Genomic DNA, 21,366 nt, shown 5'->3' on the forward strand with positions numbered 1-21,366 from the left:
GCTATAGTAAAAGATATTAATTATCTTTAAACCTATTTATAATAATCTTAATCTCTAAATAATAGTATTAGATATTAGTAATAATAAGATAAGTTCTATTATATATACTATACTATAGGTTATAATTTTATATAAGTATTATTAATATATTTATCTTTAACTATAAGTTACTTAAAAATAATAAAGAAAAGTAAAGGCTTTATAAAAACTTTATAATATATTTTTTATTTAATTTATTATTATTATTATACTTATCTAATAATAGAAGATATATTTTTTAGCTAGGCAGATAAGTAAGTAATATCTTATTAAACTTATTAATATTAATATTATATAAGGTTAAAATAGTATAGTTTTAAAATAAAGCTAGATTTATAGCTAGATTAATTATTACCTAAAAATACTTTATAGGGTAAACTAATTTTAAGAATATATTTAACTTATATATTATTTAAATATATTAGAGTAAAGAAATTAGGCTAGTTATAGTTAGATTATAATTAAGATCTGCTAGCTACTATATTAAATAATAATTCTTCTTATAAATAGATTATAGGCGCATATTATTAATTAGAGAAATAATCTTTAAATATAACTAAATTATAGTATATTATAAATAAATTATTATAATATTTATATAATTACTACTAAGTATAATAGGTAAGATTTATTAAAAATTACTATTAAGGATAGTAAGAATTCTATTAAATAGCTAACCTTTGCTAGGTATATTATTATAAATATTATAAAATATCTAGTTAATAGTATTAAAGATATAGCAATTAATTATAGGAGTTTTATCCTAAATAATTAGAGATATCTGCTACATTAGCTCTGCTATACTTATCTCTTACTTAATATTATAGATTAAATCTTTATTATATAGTATAGGGACTTAAAAATATTTATAAGTAATATAGCTACTAGGAAGAAATAGTAATATAACCCTTATAAAGGTAATATAAAGGATAATTAGGCTATAAGAATAGTAGTATTTAGCTAGTATATTATATAAATAGATCTTACCTATAGTAAATAAAGATATTAGTATTAGGATTATATAATAAAAAGAGGGATTTTATTAATACTACTAAGATTATATAAGAAGAATCTTATTATTATAGAATTCTCCTTAATAGCCTTAATAATATATAAAAAGGCTATATACTACCCTTTATTAAATAATATAAAGCAGTATTTAAAAGCATTATATTGCTTAATATAATTATATATAAGCTCTTCTTATAGCTTCTAGTAAGTATTTAATATTTATAATAACTAATTATACTATATTAAAAATAATCTATAATCTAGTAAAGTCTTATTAGCTTATATTATAATCTGCTAGATATATTATAATATAAGATTTTTATATAAATTATTATTAGAGAGATTAAATAGAAAGTATATATGCTAAATATATATTAGCAAATTATTACTAATTAAGTTATTAAAATACTCCTAGATAATAATAGCTGAATTATATATTAAAAGTATATATACTAAAGCTATAGTAAATATTATATAAAGGATCTTACTTATCTAGAAGGTAATAGTATTTTTAAAGCATTTTATCTACTTATTTTTATAATTAATAATATTAAGTATATAATAAGCCTTTTAGAAGATAGAATAAATAATATTATTTACTATATAAATAGCTTTATAATTTAAAGAGTTAAAGATAATTATTAATAAATAGTATAAATAGTAAGCCTTACTTTAATAAAGAATTAGAGAATAAATCTATTCTATCTAAAAGCCTTTTTAATATAGCTTTTATTTATTTCTCTCCTAAATAAAGTGCTGTAATATATTAATATAGAGATATTTTTTTACTATAAGATTTTTATAGTAATACTTAAAGAATTCTAGGAGATAGATTATCTTATTATTAAGTATTTGCTAAACCTTATTTATAAGAATATTAGTATTATATATAATATCTTACTTATTTTTATTATATACTATTAATATTATAATTAAAGGCTTTATATTATCTATATAATATTTTATAAGGCATTAAATTATCTTTAATATGCCTAGATATTATCTATTAATAAACTCTTTTATTTTATTAAAGCTAAATTTAACTATAAAGCAGTTTAGCCCCTTATAGAGATATTTATAGAAATAATAAATTGCTTTAATATTGCTATATAGTTTAATATTAATATAGGTAATATATTTCTAGCTTAGATAAAGGTTATAGAGAATTATCTATTTATTACTTATCTTTAGAAACTCCTATAATTAAATAGAGTACTTAATCTTAATTTATATAGTATTATAATAATAATATTATAGATAGCTATTCTCTATAATCTTAATAGTATTATAGAAAGGCTTAGAGAAATATTTAAAGTAAGTTTAAATATTATTAACCTCCTTTATATAAATAGCTATTAGGTTATAATTATTATATAGCTAGTATATTATTATTTTTATAATTATTATATATAATTACTTACTACTATAACTATTAATAGGTAAAATCTCTATTAAAATTACCCTATTAAGAGTAGATAAATTAAGGAATTACTAACTGCTATTTATCTATAAAAAGATATAAGTATAAAAAAGACTTTACTTCTAATATTTAACTATAAAGATATAGGCTCTATATTAACTAAAGATATATTACTTAGTAATATTATCTAGGAGGTAGTTTAGCTTTATTTAAAATACCTATATAATTAAATTAAAGTAAGTATAAATATTTTAAATTAGATCTTTAGCAGTATTTTAAATAAGCTTATTTTTAATCTCTATTTAATATAGATTAGCTATAAATATAATAAAAAAGATAAGCTTATTATATTATATTATAATTGCTATAAAATTATAATAATACTTTTAATAATAATATATACTTTTTATAAATATTATTAGTAAAATTATTTATTAGCCTATATTAGCTAGAGCTAATTAATTAGATAAACTCTTATATAATTCTTAAGCGCGGGTACTTAACTGCATTTAAGAATATTTTTTAATATATAGCTTAGGCTAATTCTTTTATATAAAATCTAGTTTTCTCTTCTTAATTATAATATAGGCATTAATAATAAACTATTAAAAGAGATTAATACCTTAATATAAAATATTAAATAAACCCTTATATAGGTATATTAGCTATTATGCTTAGATTTAATTAATTAGCTTATTCTGTTAGTAGAGATTATTTTAATCTATTATCTTAGTTAATTATATAGCTTAGTAGTAGTCTATTTTACTATTAAAGTAGAATAGAATATAGTAAAACAGGAGATATAGAGAATAGATATAATAAATATTTATTAAGTATTAGTTATTATTTATATTATAGAAAGTATTTAGAGTATAAAGATTAGCAATCTTAGGGATATTAAATAATAGTTACTTATTAGGTATATAGTTAAAGTAAAGGCAGATATTATAAAAGCTAGTATAAGAATATTTACTTAGTATATCTAGACCCGCTAATATAGCTAGTATATTAGAGATAAAGCTAATAATCTTATAGATAAATATAATAGGATTAAACTGCTAACTATTGCTATCTAGGGCAATAATATATATTTATATATTTAACTGCAAAGAATCTAAAGAGAGAGTTTTTATAATATTTTTAATATAGTAAAATAATATATAGAATAAATTTAATTTATAAATATTATAGTTTAATTATTTATAATAACTATTACCTGTTAATATAAGGTTAGATTATTTTAAGTATAAATCTTATAGGTAGAGAAAGGATTAAGTAGGTAAAGGCTAATATAACTAGGATTAGCACCTATAAACTAAAGATATATATTAGTATATAATATAATAATGCAGGGCTTATATCTTACTAGCTAAAGGTTTTTAATAGTAATATATAGTTCTATTAATTTAAAATATATAATTTAACTTATTTAAGCTTAGATAATTATTCTAGTTATAGCTAATAGAAGTAAATATTAGTAAATAATTTAATTAGCAAATATAGGACTAGAATAGCTTTATATCTATATTATTTATATTAAAATAATAATAGAGTTTAGTATTTAATAAAGGCGGAATAGGGTTTAAATATATAGAGCCCTTCCTATAATATATATTAAAGAATATATTATATAAAATTATAATCTTATAATACTAATAAAGAGTATTATAAAAGAGATAGATCTAATTTATTTACCCTAAATCTAATATATTCTATTCTTTAGTATAAGAAGAAAAGGTAATAAAAATACCTTATTTATATTAATATTATCTATAGCAGGCAGAGCAATAATAATAATAGTGCTAGTCCTTAAAGAAAGATATATAATATATATAATAGATTGAGTTAGATAAAGAGCTTAAGCCTATACTTATATTCTATATTTATATCTATAGCTAAGCTTTATAATAATCTAATTAGTACTAGTAATAATTAATATAGATACTGTAAGATAGGGGTATTATTATCTAATATATATTATAGCTCTATAAGATCTATAAGATTATTAATAGTATAGAATTAATTAAATAATAATAGATATAATAATTAATATAATAGCTAGAATATTTATTATATCTATTTAAAGTAAATATTTAATTATTATAAGAAATATAATACTTATAATCTATAAATAGCTATAGTATATTATTATAAATAGCTATATAATAATCTATATATTTAATATATTAATAAAGAATAGGTTTATAGATAGGCTCTATATATTGCCTATAATAAGTATTAGGGTTAAATATAAGTATAGATATAAAGATAAATAAGAAAGCAGATATTAATAATAAATAGCAAAGATCTAAGATAAATATATATTATAAAGGCATTAATAGCCGCTATTAATATATAAAATAATTTAGAGTAGTTATAGAAAACTAAAAAAACCGAACTAAACCGAACCGAACCGCCTATAGTTTAGTTCGGTTTATAATTTTATAAACCGGAACGGTTTATAGACTTTGTAAACCGAACCGATAGTTTATGGTACACTATATGGTTTTTTTAGGTTTGGTTTTTTTGGGTTTTTTAGTTTAATTCGGTTTTTTTGGTTTTTTTTAGTTACTTTAGATTAATCTGAATTTTTATATAAATCTTATTAATCTTTAAGAACTATTTAGATTTTTATTTCTTTATAATATCTATTACTAAATATTAACTAAAAATTAGTAGAATAATATTAGAATATAATATTAGAGTCTAACTTAAGTTAGATTCTTAATATTTATATTAGCCTTTAATATAGTTAATCTAGCGTAAGCAATAATTAAAAGACTCAGATCTATTTATAGTTATTATGTTCCTCTAAAGATATATAGAAACTCTAGATATAGATAATTTATTTAATTATTCTCCTTTATTATAAGTAGATTTAATAATAGGTTAATTTATTTAAATACTTAAAAGACCTTAACCCCTAAACTGCTTTATTTAATAATCTTTATTATTTATATTTATCTCTCCTTCTGATATATTATCTATATCCTTATTATTATTGATTAGATTTAGTAATTTAATCTCTTCTTTTTTAGATTATTGATTATTAGGTATTATATTTATATTATTAGTTATTATCTTAAACTCCTGCTAAATAGTGAAATTTTTAATATATATAAAAAATATTAAAGCATAGATTATATTAGGAAATAGTTAGCTATATTAGTAATAGCAGATATCTCGGGTATTATTAAATAATTGTTCTATATTAATATTATTTGATAGGATTATAAGAAAATCTTAGGCTATTATTATAAGAATTAGGAATTGGTATTTATTAATTCTCCAATAATTAAGGATATTATCTGATTCTAATAAACCTAATCTAATTTAAGTTAGAATAATACTGTGTGATTTAGATATAATATTGGATAGAATATTACCTTTAGTAAGATAAGTCTGAATTTCTCGATAAGTACTAGTAGTACTTAAAGGGAGATAATAATATTTAGATTGTGTAAGTGCATAATCTAAGGTTAAGACTGATAAATAGGTTCCTAATTATATCTTAATATTTAGATTTTAATTACTATAGTATTAAAATATCTTATAAAAAATCTTTTTATAAGTATTATACTAGTTTTTTATTATATCTTGCCAGACTTAAGTTTTAAAATATTTAAGTTTTGCGCTGGGGTAAAAGATCGTTATAATTATATATATAAATCCTTAAGATTTATATATTTTAGTATAATAAGTTTATAACTTATTATAAGTTTTAGATAAAATATTTTAGAGTTAGATCTTTTATATAGCTCTTTTTAATTTTAAATGCTCTATATAGTTATTAAGATAATTAAAGATAATATTATAGATTTTAAAAACCCTATAAATTAATAGACTGTTTATCTTTAATATAGTAAGAGTAAGATTATAGAATAGCTAGATTAACTTAATAAGATATTTAACCTAATATTATTTAGTAGGAGATAATATCAGAAAATAAATATCTTTATTAGCTTATAATATAATAAATCGTCTAATTACTATATATAGTTTAAGGGTATATATAAATATAAAATATATTGAATTCTATTATATCTGGTAATTAAGAAGTAATAATTTTAGCTAATTAGTACTTAATTATTATAATATTAAGAAATATTCCTAATGCTAAGGGCTTATATTAATAAATCTAGTAATCTTGTAAATCTATATAAAAATCTATTAGTATTAATCTAACTTAAGTTAAATAAAGAATATCTTTTCTAATAATATTGGGATACTCTAAGGATATAATAGGCCTTTATCTTTTTTTATATCCTAATTAATACTATTATTAATAGGAGTATTAATATAGAGTTTATCTAGTAAAGTATTAACTATAAGTTATAAAATATATATTAAATATAGAATATAATAGCAATTTAAAATGAGTTAACTTAATATTATATCTTAGAAATCTTCTAATAATAAATTTGTTTTAAGCTTATCCTTTAGGCTTTTATCTAGCTTTGTTATTAGGGTAATATTATTATTTGTATTATCTATAGTAATAGTAAGAATCTAATATTATAAATTATATTAATAAAGATTTTTTAGTAATATTTTAGCTAAGTTTTTCCTAGTATATAATTTATAAATAGAATTAAAGGCTAAGAGTACTTCCCTATATATTTATTTTATATTAATAAAATACCCAGTTATAGCAAAAAAAGAATATTAACTTTAATTAGTCTAATAATTTAATACTAGAGAAATCTTTCCTTGCTCTGGTAAATATAATAATATTTTAATATAATTAATCTCCTTGAATTTAAAAAGGTATACTTAAATCTGATATTAGTTAGATAATTCTAGATGTAAATTACCAGCAGCTGTATATAATATATAGCAGAACTAAATATATTTAACTATTTAAAATAATTAGCAATATTCTATAATAAAATACAGGATCTAATTATATAATATATCTAGTATATATATTGGATTAAAAGTTTTTTAAAAAAAATATTAGTAATAAAGTCTATATTAATTATCTAGTTCTTACCTTTATAATTAATATATTTTAAATATTGTTATTTTTTTAAGTCTTATCTTTAGATTAGTATATGGCTTTTTTTATATAGGCGGCTATTAAGCTAATACTATTTCCTCCTTTATAAGAATATTGAAGAAATATAGAGTAATATAAATATTATATATAAGGGATACTAGAAATATTATTTGTAACTTCTTAATAATATTGCTATATATATAATTAAGTCTTTATTTTTGCCTATTAAAACTTAGACTATTATTTTATAAACTCTGTTTTATTTTATTAAAATTTAAAAATCTAAACCTGTTTTAAAAGAGCTAAATAGATAATAGCCTTTTTTTAATTATATCTTATTATCTTAAGTTTAGTTAAGTTAAGAGTATTAGCTTTAGATTGGGGCTTATATTGTTTAATAGGATTATAATTAAAATTTATATTCTAGATATTAGTATTTAAAGATAAAGGAGTTTTATAGGTCTTTATAAGAGTATAAATAATATAATTCTAAAACTATAATAAAGGACCCGGTAATCCTAATATATCTCTATTAAAATAAAGTAAGGAGGAGGAGAAATTTAAAAATAATAGTATTAGCAGCGGTATAATATCTATAGCATTTTAACTTAAGTTAGATTTCTGCTTAGATATATTTATATCTTAGGTTATTATAAAGCTAGCTTAGATTATTAAGATATATTATTTTTTTTTTTTATTTTATAGTCCTTATCTTTATAGTCCCGCTCTTTTATCTTTAATTATTATTCTAAAATAGAAATAAGAAGCAATAGCTATATTAACTTAAATTAAATCTTTAAAAACTAATTTCTGTTTTATTAATAAAATCTACTTTAATTTAAGTTAGAAATAAAGCTTTTAAATAATATAAGTTCTTATTACTAGAAGAAAACCATTTTTAAATAATCTAATTTAGAAGTAGAGATTGTATTATTAGTCTAAAAAAAACCTGATTATTTTATTTCTAACTTAAGTTAGTTTTTTATATACTAAGTAAATACTATTAAGATAGCTTATCTAGAGCTAAACTAAAAAATCTAAATTTAAATTAAAAACTTAGCCCTGCTCCTATATTTATAATAATAATATTATTATAACTATTTAATAATATAATTAATAAGAAAAATAACTTATCTTTATTATTATTATCTGTATTATTCTTTTAAGGCATATTATTTGCCTTATTAGTCTCTGTGTCTTAATCTAGAATTTTAATTAAATCTTATTCTAATTTTAGTTAGAATAGATATATTAATCTATTTACCTATAGAATCTTTTAATATTTTTTATTTTTTTCTTAAGATATTAAAAGTAATAGCTTAGAGCTATTTCTAATTTTTTAGCTTATGTTGTTCCTTATTATTATTATAAGGGCGTTTATTTATTAGTAGTTAGTTTAATAAAGTTAAAAAAGGTATATATGACTTCTTCTAAGCAGTATATTTATTCTTAATTTTAAGATTATAGTCTAGTATAAAGCGCTATAGATATTTATTTATATTATTTATATCTGGAGCCCAGTCCTATTTAATTAAAAGATTGGCGATCTTTTTTAGTGTTTATAAGCACTAATACTATTCCTTCTAAATCAGGTTAATTTCTAACTTAAGTTAGATTAGTAGTATATATATCTTAGTCTTAATAAAATCCTTAGAATCTTTCTTGTAATTATTAGTCTTAGAGAAGCTAAGCTTTATAATATAAATTATGCTTTTCTTAATAGATTAGTATATCTATAGAGCCCTAGTAATATTAAATTAGGTCTTTAAATTATCCTTATACTAGTTAATTTTTAGGATTTTTAGATTCTTTATTATATTATTATATTGAAATTAGGCTTGCTATATAATATTGCTAAAGGTAATAAAGATAGAAAGTTATTTGTCCTATATTATATTAGTTTTAATTTAAGTTAGAATAGTCTAGACTTATAATCTTGCTCTTATTGTTAAATTAATTTATAATGCTCTTAAAGTTAAGTAGGACTGTTTTAGAAGTTATATAGAGGATATAGGCTTAATAGCGCTGTTTAAAATAGGAAAGATATATATATTATTAGTTATAACTATCTTATTCTTTAATATCTTAAAAATAGAGATTGTTATATAGTTCTAGCAGCTAAAAGATATTAGTATTAATTCTAATTATAGTTAAGTAAAGTTATTATATAATGCTTTAGATCTGCTTAAGTTTATAGGGAGTCCTTATAAAGCTTATTAGCGAGTTTTTTTATAAAGCCCTTAATAGCATATATATTATCGGACTTATAAAAGAGAGAATATTAAAGTTTATTTGTTTACTAGAATTCTTAGAGATATTTAGAGGCTATAGCAGGATATTGCTATTCTAGATTATATTAGAATATAATATATTTTAGTATAGATTTTAATAGAAGACTAATTTTATTATTAAGATTAATCTATAAGCTTTTATAATAATTAGTTTGTAATTAATTTTTATATCTAACTTAAGTTAAAACTTATTATAAGGGGAACTTAAGTTCTCTATTTTCTAAAATATTCTTCTATATTTATATATATACTTTATTTAGTAGGGCTATAAGAAAAGATAGTTATTAAATAGGGTTTTTAAGAGATAGCATAAGAATCTTTAAGTAAGATAATAATTATTTATTAAACTACCTGTAATCTAGAGATAGTTTAAGTTTATTATTTTTATAATCTGCCCGCAAAGGAAAGAATAATATATATAAGATATAATTACTCGCGCTATAATAATACTTAGTAATTAGTCTCTAATCTTCTGCTAATATTATTTTGCTTTATTTATTTATAAAGATTATCTTAGTAAAGCTAAAAAACTTCTTAAACTTTATAATCTAGATCTAATTTAAGTTAGAAAATTAAAATTAAAATTAAATCCCTGAATATATTTAATTTAGCTTTATATTTATAATTATTTCTCTTAATATATAGTTCTAATAAGAGTAATTATAAGTTGTCTATAAATACTCCTATAAATATTATAATTAAATATTATTATATAGAGGGGCTATAATATAAGCTATATAGTTAAATAATATATTAATAATAGGGTGTGTTTAATTTTTAAACTTTTTATAGTTCTTTAGTAGTTCTTTATATTAATTTATAGATTTCTTCTTTTACTCTTTAATAAGTAAGAATATATGCTCTTTATTAGTATTAATATAAGTAATATTTTTATAATTGGATTATAATACTGTAAGAATTTCTGATAATATTGCCTTATTATAGAGGTTAATAGCCTAGAGATATGCCTGTGGATTAATTAGCTAAATTCTAACTTAAGTTAAAATAGAGATATATATCGGCCTATAGTCTTTTAATTATCTTTCCTTTATAATTAATAGCTTTAGCGGTAGCTGTTTTTTTCTGCTTAGTTAGCAGCTCTAGAAGAGCTATATAATAATATTGCCTAGCTTATAATATTAGTAATATAAGCCCTTTTAGCTATTTCTTTAGATAGATAAAAAAGTTGCTATCTTTATTCTACTGCTGTTTTAAGAGATTATAAATATTGTTAATATCTACTAGTTTTAGTAGTTTTGTTATATATGCTTGCAATACTAGATTAAAGTCCTTAGCGCTTAGGGTCGCTTTTATTTATATATTAATATTAAATCTTTATATGCTAGTATAGAACTTATTTTTTAGGTTTTTAATATAGTTAGTATTAATATTTTAATTGTGTTCTATATCTTTCTAAGATATTTTAAGCTTCCTTATATCTATATATAATATTCTTAGATATTTATTCTTAAGCTTTGTGTAGATTATATTATCTCTTATTATTAAGAAGACTCTAGCCTTAGCTATATAGGCCTTTAGCCTATATAATATATTAATCTAAATAGGCTTAAAATCTAAATAGGGTTCTATAGAATTATTATAATTATAAGCCTTAGGTCTTTTTTATTAATACTTTTAGCTAGATTTTTTATATTAAAATCTTAGAGAGTTTGTCTTATTATTTAATAGGTATTTTTATTATTTATACTGTCTTTCTAATAGATAAAGTTATAGAGCCTTTAACTTAAGTTAGAATTTTAATTATAATAGGGTTAATAATTTATAGTAATATATAATAATCTTCCCTTATATCCTTAAAAATAATCTAACTTAAATTAGATTATTATTTAGTCTGTGTGCTATTCTTTACCTAGAGTTCCTCAATTAAATTCTAACCAGGTTAGAATTTATTTTTTTTATTAAAGAATATATTTAGTAAAAGAAGTAAATATAGTAAAAGAAAAAATAATATAATATATATACTCCTAATATAGATTATATCTAATTAGGAAATTGTATATATATAGGTATATAATATTAGAGACTCCTTAGGCTCTCTTATTAATTATTTTATTATTACTTTAGTTAACTATTATTAGTAAGATTGCTGCTAATTAAATAAGTAAGCCTTGCCTATTTTTTAGAGACTAAACTTATAAATTCTAATTTAAGTTAAATTATAAGTGGGTCTATTATATATTTAATTTGTTATTATCTTTATTATTAGTAATATCTTGTAATAACTTATTGCTTATATTTCTTTTTTAGTGGCTTATAGTAGTATTTTAAAGGTGCTTTAAATTCTTAGGTTTTAGTTAGATATATTTAATTAAAAGATCAGTATATAATACTTATTATTTATCTTATTCCTCTATAGGCTAAGTTATATATAGATAATAGTTAGTTTATTTAGTAATATAGCTAAAGTAGCGCTAAATATTTTAAGTATAACCTTCTAGTATATTTTAACTTAAGTTAAAATGCTCTTTTCTGGCTTAGATTATCTATTTAAACCGCCCTTTATATCTAGAGCTACTATAATAATAAATAACTTATAATTTTTTTTAATTATTGTTTTATAAAATCTTAATATTTCTTTTTTAAAACTATCTTATTTAATTTGCCTTTAAAAAAGAAAGATATTAGCCCTGGGTTATAATAGTTATTATTAAGATTAATCTGATTATTCTTAAGAATATCTTTATTAATCCTGAAGCTATTTTATCTAAAATTGCTATATTTTTTATTTGGCTTAATAAGATTAAGGGATATTCTTATATTTATTTTTACCTTTTTTTTTTTTAATATTATTTAAAAGGCAAATTGGCAAATTTTATTGCCCGATATTAATATGTAAGATATATATTTCTACTTATAGTCTACTGTAAAAAAGTATTAAGTAACTTAGCTTGTTATATTTAATATATTAATAAAAATATAGATAGCTAATTTAATTTAGGATAAATAATTCTGGTATATTTAGGGGATTATTTTAATTGCTTTCTTAAATAGTAAGGGAAAGTATCTTGTAATTTAAGATTATAATCTATGAGATCCTGGCTAAAAATAACTATATTAATTTTTTTTTTTAGCACAGAATTATTTTTTAAAATTGGTAAGAAAAAAAACCTTAGTTTTATTATTATAGTATTATATTAATAGAGCTAAATTAGGGTAAAATAAGTGTCTGCAATTTATAATAGAATAGCTATATTAAATAGCTTAATTAGGGGATTATCTATTATAAGAGAATAATATTTAACTTAAAAACTATATTTAGATAAAAAAGAAATAGCTATAAGAATAATATAATCTTAGTAGTTTAAACTTAAGTTAGAATTTTAGTAAGCTTTATAAGTATATAGAATTTATATATTTTCTATAGAAGTTATAACTTACTAATTATATATAGATTTTATTATTAATTTATTAAAAGAATAATCTAGAAATTACTTTTTATTAAGAATAATAATAGTAAATAAAATCTATTCTTTAGTTTAATAACTTTAGCTTTTATAATAAATTATATATATTGTTTAATAGTACTCTATTAGCACTATAGTTTATAAATATATATATATATTTCTATAATAATTATTTTAAAGTTTATATTAATATTTAATAATATTTTAAAAGACTATCTTTATATTTTTAGATTTAATATAATAATATTATATTTAAACTATTTTTTAGCTATAGATTTAAAAGGATATAAATTTAATAATAATATAAAATAATATAGAATATTAATACCTTTAACACTGTAAACTGTATAAACTATTTAAACCGAACTGTTTAAGAAAAATCTAACTTAAGTTAGTTTAGCGCCCGGTCTTAGCGAATATTTTGGTTTTTTTGGTTTTAAACTGAACTGCCAGAATACGGTTTAGTTTAGGTATGGTTTTCCTGCCCTGAATTAAAACCTGCTATGGGCGGTTTAACCCTTCCCCGAACCGAACTGAACTACCTATATAACCAGTCTAAAATAATTTAATATTATAATAAATTCTAAAGGATTATAATATTATAAAATAAAAATAGAGATAGATTTTATAGATAAAATATTTACTATATTTAAAATAAGATATATATATATTTATAAAGCAATTTAGATATTAAAATAATAGTTAATATCTAATTTCTATAAATAAGGAAAGTAATAAATTATACTTATAGTAATAAATAATATATAGCACTTAAAAGAAGCTATTAATAATATTAAATAAAGATATAAAATATATAGTTATAAAAGATTAGAGGAATAATATATATAATAGGGATAGAAAGATAAAGATAGAGGTAATATTTAGTATATATTGCTAAAGATAGTATAAAAAGTTTAGATAAAAAAGTAGTTTTAATAAAATATAGGAGCCTATATGTAACTACAGGAAGCATCTAGAATAGAAGATGGTTAGACTAAAACTAATAAGCAATACAGAATAGCAGCAGTAGAACAGATATTAAAGTATACATTTTAAAGGGATCGCCTATGTATATATATGATCCTGGGGATAATATGGCTCTTTTCCTTGGATATCTTGTGTTTCCTGCCAAGTCTAGGGAAGCTTGGACTTTGCCCACGTGGATACCCCAGGAATTGGTTCGCGCGAGTAAGATCCATTATACAATGGTCAATGCATGTTCACAGAGAGGGAAATATCGCAAATAGGATAACTTAGACGAAGAGAGGCTTGAACTATCATCGCATATAGCGGCCTTACGTTCTATAGGGCATGCTTGATCCAAGATACTGTACAATTCTACCAAGTTGAACGGAGCTATGCTATCGCTATCGTACACTAGTCCAACATCTAGCTTTGAAGAAATGCAGCTCTAGGCGCCCGTTCGCAGAGGATGAGCATTGGGGCCAGGCGATGTGGCAGAAACATCTGCAAAGGTCGATGCCCTCTTCCCCTTGGTTTTATCACCAACCCCATTCATCTTCGTGCCGGCATCAGGGAACTTCCGCGGATTGATCCATTCACCGCTGGTAACACTATCCTCACTGTCTCTGCGCGAGAGATTGGGAGTGACTCGGCCCAGCAGCAGACCACGAACCCCTCCCGCTTTGCGAAGCGGTATTTCAGCGCCCCCTGCAGTGAGCACGTAGAGCAGATATTTCAGATTGGGCAAAGTATGGCGAATGTCGAGTGGCCGTAGTCCACGGGCCGTCATAAGGAACTCGATATCCTTGTTGAGGAGGAAGACACCGTACTCGAACCGATAGTGAACGTTCACCGGATAGAGGGGGAAAGTCCGCTGTGGGAGAGCAACCGACACGGGGTCGTGAATAATCGACGCTGAGGAATAGGGCTTGAGGGGATAGGGAATAGGAGTAGATAGATAGAACGACAGAAGAAATACCAAATGAGCCGTGAATCCGAGAGCCGCGGCGACCGACTCCCGGTCTATATCCCCAAAGGATGAATTGGGCAACGCGAGGCCAGCAATGGTAAAAGCGAGTGGCTTTCCCGGAATAGGCTCGATTGGATAGACTGAAAGAAGATCTTCACAGATACGGCGTATTTGGCCCTTGGATTCTTCTGTGTTCTTCTCCAGCAGACTTGCACTTGATGCGAGTTTCACTTGGGCATCAGGGAGATGGCTGCGTGTCCTATCCTGGCTCTCACGGCCAACAACCATTGCCTCTCTCCTCGCCTTTATACTAGCTACTAATTCTTCTTTGCGTTTGGTGGAACCACGGAGCTGCTTCTTCTCAGCTGCGACGGCGCGTTTCGTGAAGGAAAGGTGGTCTTGCGCTTGTGAAGCCTTGCTAAGGGAAGAGATTGCATGCTGGTTCTTCTCGAGGATCGTGTTGATCTGCGCCTCTAGCTTCTCCCTTGTCGCCAGCGCATCCTGAATACAGTCGTCCAGGTTCGCCAAGCGCATCAATGCATCATAGGAGGATGTCGGGTGGGCACTTTTCTGATGCCATTCCGACACCTTGGAGGTTCCAGGCCCTTGGACGGGAGGAAGATCTGTTAAATTCGTATACACCCCGTCGGCAAAGTGGAAGAGAATCGAATTGGGCGGGAGAGGCTGGTGAAAGCTGTCCAGCGATTTCCCCACGAATTGAAGAGACCGGAGACTCAGCTGTAGCTCGACCAGCAATGTATATTCACGCATCGCAGCCGTTTTCGCCCAGAGCTTTAATGTCATCTCATCCAATCGCGAGACAAGTGGTCCGCAGGTGTTTAGATCGAAAGACTGAAAGCTTGGATTCGTCGCTTTCTCAATCACCTCGCTGATATACACCGGGCCTTCGACATTGTCGCAATGGATCGAAAACCACGTATCTGCCATCCTGCTCTGCATGATATCCCCGAGTTTTATCTGTCTAACCTCGGCATTATCGCCACTCCAGGGGAGGGTACTTCGTCTTCGACTGCGCCGGGATTCATGCCGCGGATCTTCAGCATCATTGCCAGGCAGTTTGACAGGGTTCTTCAGGTCCGTAAAGGAGCGCGAATGCTGCAATGAGCGGCTTTCCGCTTTGGCCATTGCTTTCGCCGGCGACTGTAGGGTGTTCGGGATGTCATCGTCGTCAATTGTCTTCCCACGAGACCGGTTGGATGGGGGGTCGATGACGAGATTACGAACCGAGACCCCCTGCAAGTGTCGCAGTCTGCGATTCTAGGGCAACAGTCCATTATTAGGCGTACGTTCTATCAATATAATAGATAATAGATAATCAGGAAGCAAGCTGTACCGATGGGAAGAGCCATGGCCGCTGGCGCTGACTGCCCGCGACGTCGTTGGAACTGTCCGGGTTGTCTCTTGTAGACGACATAGCGATCCTACTGCCCGTCGTCCGCGACACCAGTCATCATTTGAGGGGGCGATGGGCCCAGAATTATATAAGAATATGGCGATCAATTTAATATTATTATCATGAGGATAGAGGACGCCCGTTGTTGCGCGGAGTTGACACCAGTAGTCTTCATAAGCCGCCTTTGGGGGTTCAAGTTGACGCGGAGAGACCAGCGGACGCCCCGATTGGGACAACGTTCGAGCTCCGTCAAAAATTGATCCGAGCTTCGCATCCCAACTTCGTCCATTTAAGTATCCATCTGCGGCACTTTGTCCACTTACTCCAACTCCCAACGACCGCCTCCGTCTCTTCACTTGTGGGCCTGCGATGCAATAAGGGATATCTCTGCAGAGGAGGGAATAAGTGCAGCGCACCGATATCACAGGCCGCAATGGCCTCCGCACAGCCGATCCAGAGACCGATCCAAAAGATCCTGGATCCGACAAAGATCGGAACCTGGAATATCGTCCGACGACCACCTATTGAGAATGGCAGTATCATCCAAGGGAAGCCGAGAGAACAGAGTTCGAATGCTTTCAAGACATTTCAATGGCAAGAAGGGGCACGGCTACGGAAGGCTCTGAATGCCCTCACTCACGGAAAGAACATTTTCGTGTACAACAACATCCGTACCAACCAAGTGGTCTATTCCTTGACCCGATATCTGGAGGTAGGTCTTCGACTGTTAACACTGACGAGATATACATCGGATCCGATTTACTAATCAACATCTCCCATCAATAGAAGAACAGTGTTCTCTCCCAGCTCGTATACCATGGCAAGAAGACCGTTCCCGCGACCCTCCGAAAAGACATGTGGGTTCCCTATTTCTCCGCACATTTCAACGAGAAGAAGGTCGGTCTGCGAGCCTACCACCTTCTTCGCGAATTCTCCATGCAGCGCCAATTGGCCCCGCCGAGGGAGATGATCACGATCACGGAGGAATTTCTCCAGCAGAAGCGACCGCGCGATCCTAACGAGGCCAAGAAGTTTGACGAGGAATACCAGGGCAAGCTTGGTTGGTTGATGGACAAGAAGCAGCGTGCCCGTGTCCTGATGGACCAGAAGGCCACCAGTGTCGCAGATCTGGCTGCGGTTCTCGCCATTCAGGAGGAGGAACTCAAGAACGGTTTCGCAGATGGAAAGAGAGGTTATCTCACGCGGACGGCGAGACAGCGCCGTCGCGCTGCCCGCGAGCAGGAGAATGAGCTGGCTGAGAAGCACGCCCAGCTGATTGCGAACTTCGAAAAGGCCATCAGCACCCCCGAGGTCGAGTACAAGATCCAGGAACCCCACGGCAACACGGAATACGACGTGCAGAACGATGAGGTCAAGGTTCTCTGGTACGATCTCCAGGATGCACGATACGCCGAATCATGGCCGGAGAGAGTCAGACACGGCGAGCTGGAGCTCACCCGTCAGCATGTTATTCCCGGACAGAAGCTGTTCGACCTGGACGTGCTGGCCGATCACGCTTTTGAGGAGAAGAAGCAGGCATAAATGCCTACATTTTTTCATTTAAATGATCTCACGCTGTTCCGTGAAACGCACAGCTGAGATGAACCTGGCACGCGTCTACTCCTATAATGCCATATCCTCTTTCTCGCACCCCTTTCTGGCGGATCAAAAAAGAAAACCGGAGTTTAGGCAACCCCGCTTCCATATTCCTTTTTCTGAACCTGTATTCCAATCTGCATTTTATACAACTTGTACATCTAGACGTCCTTACGTGTCGACTTTAGAAATGACAAAACCCAATTCATTCAAATTTACTCGGAAAAGAAGCACTTTACCCATTTTCCTGGTATTTGAATATTGAGCTTATGGTTAAGGAGGGTAAATCACGGAAGAAGAAAAAAAAGGCGACCATGATATACCGTACATAAGTCCGATTGGAAACTGGTAAATAAAAATTGGATAGAGTTCAACAATGCTGCAGCAACAGGCCAGCAGGAAGGCTTTGAAGAGCAAAAGAGCCATGATGTGATAGCGCTGCGAATAACTGAGCTGGAGACGGACATAACGGGACTGGCTCGTCCATAGAACAGGGAGCAAGAACAAGAGGAAAAAGAAAAAGAAAAAAAGACCATCGAACCGAGTCGGAAAGGGGAATAAATATCCATGTCAGAGTTTGTCTTGGCTCGTGTCTGATCAATGGATGCGCTTTGACGCGTGGAAAGAGAAGTAAATCAAAAGTCGCCTAAGTAAACACCGCCCACCTGCCCCGGTCATACTCAAGTTACAAAGTAAATCAAAGGATCTCTATTGTCATTTGAAATATAAGTTGCTGGTCCCTCCAGGGATAGAAAGAACTAGGAGTTCTTGTCGTTATCGTCATTTATTTTGGCCTTGTTCTCCACGTCCAGCTCTTCAATATCGGGTCCTTCTGTGATCGCGGCCAACTCGGGGCCAAGTTCTTCGTTCGAAGATTGTTTGACAGCTTCTTCCTTAAGCTTATCATTGAGACTCGGATCCACACCTCCCATATCGGCCTTGGCTATACTCTTTCTGACTCCCTCGACAATCTTGTCGGCCTCGCTGATTCCGCCCTTCTTCAGCGTGGAGGGATCGCCCTGTACACCAATTGGTTCGATCCGCCGCTCGACCACGTCTTTAACACGAGCCGGATCAAAGCGTATGACCATACACGAAAGGTTGTCCGTACTAAAGCGTGAGAGCGCATGGTCAACGAGGATCCTGGAGGCCTCCTGTGGATCTTGGACGTTGCGAATGAGATCGACAGCTTCCTGATCGCTACAGACATCCCAAAGCTACATATATTGATCAGCATCGATAGTCCTAGTTGGCCAGTGAGGTTTGAGTAACTGATGAGACTTACACCATCGCATGCCAATATTAGAAATTCATCCACATCCGGCTGGATGACTGTTTCTGTAGTGTATGGATGACCGGTGACGAGATCTTTCAAGTAGGCATCACCAAGCGCCCTCGTCACGGCTAGGACGCCGTTGACTCGGTTATTAAGTATCAGACCGCCCGCGTTGGCGATCCGTTTCCCTTCGTTTTCATCACTGCCCTTATGGTCATAAGATAAGCGAAGAGCCTTGCCGTTCCGGCACAAGACTATGCGTGCATCACCGACATTAGCTGTATAAAGGACGCGCTGGCGAGTGGCATTCTCCTGCATCTTGGACAGAAGCGCGTTCGAGCTAGCATTCGAGGTCGCCTGCGTCGGAGTCTCTGCGTTGTCTGTTTCTCCATCGGATCTATTGGAGCCAGAAACAGCCGCCGCTATCGCGGTAGAGCCAGTTGCAGACTGAGAGCTCGGGATTCGATCCTCCCATCTCAGAACTGCGGCTACAGCAGTACATCCGCTATTTTTCAACGGTAGTTTTTCCAACTGCTGATCGACGCTAGTAAACGTCTGATCAAGAAGCTCGGGCACGGGAGTGTTTGGGTTTTTCCGCATTATGTCTTCAAGGATCAGATGTAGCTTCTTCCCGCACCATTCTGCCGCGAATGTTCCTGCGTGACCATCGAAGATAGCGAAGTACCCATTGTCCGTCTCGACGACATGCGTTGATTCATCCGAATCGGTTGGGTTGTCCGCAGAATCGGGGGAATCCTTGCTGTTGAGAGAAGAAGCCTCCAGCTGACCGGAGGGAGCTGGCGTCCCCAGGAAGTTGTACAGATACGCGTGCGTATCCTCCATTGTTCTCCGACATTTTCGATTTCGATCTTCCGTGACTCCGACTCGGAATGAGGACCGCGCTGTTGGCAACGACTCTCCAGCTGAGTTATTCAGCGGACCCTGCGGGACGCTTAGTGCGGGGTCCATCTTCCCCAGCTTCTGTAGAGGGGTCTGAGGAGACTGAGCTACGGCGTTCGCCTGGTCGCGTGAGCTGTACAGGTGTAACGAGTTCTTGGCGTTGCTGAAGAACGATGCTGCCTTTGCCACGCTACTCCTGCGCTTCTTGTCTGCGTCCGCGCTCTGCTCTTCGCTGTTCTTTCTCGCAAACGGGTTCCTCCTCTCGCGTCCAGCGCTCGTGTCTTCGGTGTTGATGGTCAGGGAACCAGGGCTAGTCGGACTGGTTCCGAATGAATCAGGTTTGTCTTTGGGCGGGCTCGATGAGCCACCGAACATTCTGTTCAGGAACCCGCCCTGAGTAGAGAAACTCCTCCGTTTAGTCCCTGCCAGCTTGATTGTTGTCCGACAACCGGGATAGACACGAGGTAATGTGAAGAGTAGCGTCGAACCGGCTGAACCGGGGGAACGGGAATGATTGGATTTCAGTAGCTGTTGGAGCTGGGGCTCGCTCCGTGGCTATAGTAACGAGACGCCGTGTAGACAAAGTCGAGGGACGAAAGCGGCTATAAGACTATTGTAAATGGTGTCAACCGACAATTCGACGTTCAGAATGGTCAAGGGGTCTGTAGCTTCAAAGGATACGCTGGCATTGTCCGGAAGCCGGATGATCACGTCGAGCAGCGTCCGTGTAGGGACAGGGCGTACAGCTTTCGTTTCGCGGGCCGGCAGCCTCCGGCCGGTGGGAGCGGAAAGAGAACGTACCTTTAGAATCGAGTACTATACTAGGTAGTATATGGAAGACGGGAGAGGGAGATAAGTGCGTTCGATGGTGGTGATAGCAGGTTGGGTCTGGTCTGGCCGGTTCAGGAAGACTCCCACAGCGCCAGGTCTTGCGAGGCGTAAGTTAAGTACTCCGTATTATTACAATCCGGATTCCACGGGCAGAACAGCGCAGCGCGGAGGCCAAGGTTCAGGAGAGGTGGGAGGGTGGGAGAAGTTCAGACAAGAAGGAAACCCAAACCC

General features: G+C 29.9%; 3 protein-coding genes across 3 annotated transcripts; 1 reads left to right on the forward strand and 2 right to left on the reverse strand.

Annotated features, from left to right (window-relative positions):
* Positions 1-14,451: 14,451 nt before the first annotated feature.
* C8Q69DRAFT_453765 (putative UV radiation resistance protein) lies at positions 14,452-16,820 on the reverse strand. The gene is made up of 2 exons (XM_028629651.1): positions 16,473-16,820; positions 14,452-16,396 (listed from the first exon to the last, which is right to left on the reverse strand). Exons 1-2 carry the CDS (start codon positions 16,551-16,553, stop codon positions 14,597-14,599), a joined length of 1,881 nt encoding a protein of 626 aa, XP_028489770.1. The 5' UTR covers positions 16,554-16,820; the 3' UTR covers positions 14,452-14,596.
* C8Q69DRAFT_48507 (transcriptional regulation of mitochondrial recombination-domain-containing protein) lies at positions 16,787-18,245 on the forward strand. Its single transcript, XM_028631809.1, has 2 exons — positions 16,787-17,244; positions 17,319-18,245. The coding sequence occupies exons 1-2, from the start codon at positions 16,966-16,968 to the stop codon at positions 18,072-18,074; spliced, it is 1,035 nt and encodes a 344-aa protein (XP_028489771.1). The 5' UTR covers positions 16,787-16,965; the 3' UTR covers positions 18,075-18,245.
* A 546-nt stretch (positions 18,246-18,791) lies between these two features.
* On the reverse strand, positions 18,792-20,828 carry C8Q69DRAFT_48500 (phosphatase 2C-like domain-containing protein). The gene is made up of 2 exons (XM_028631800.1): positions 19,414-20,828; positions 18,792-19,345 (listed from the first exon to the last, which is right to left on the reverse strand). The coding sequence occupies exons 1-2, from the start codon at positions 20,677-20,679 to the stop codon at positions 18,887-18,889; spliced, it is 1,725 nt and encodes a 574-aa protein (XP_028489772.1). The 5' UTR covers positions 20,680-20,828; the 3' UTR covers positions 18,792-18,886.
* Positions 20,829-21,366: the final 538 nt, after the last annotated feature.

This window comes from Paecilomyces variotii (assembly GCF_004022145.1).
Source record: "Paecilomyces variotii strain CBS 101075 chromosome Unknown C8Q69scaffold_1, whole genome shotgun sequence".
NCBI classification, from domain to species: Eukaryota; Fungi; Ascomycota; class Eurotiomycetes; order Eurotiales; family Thermoascaceae; genus Paecilomyces; species Paecilomyces variotii.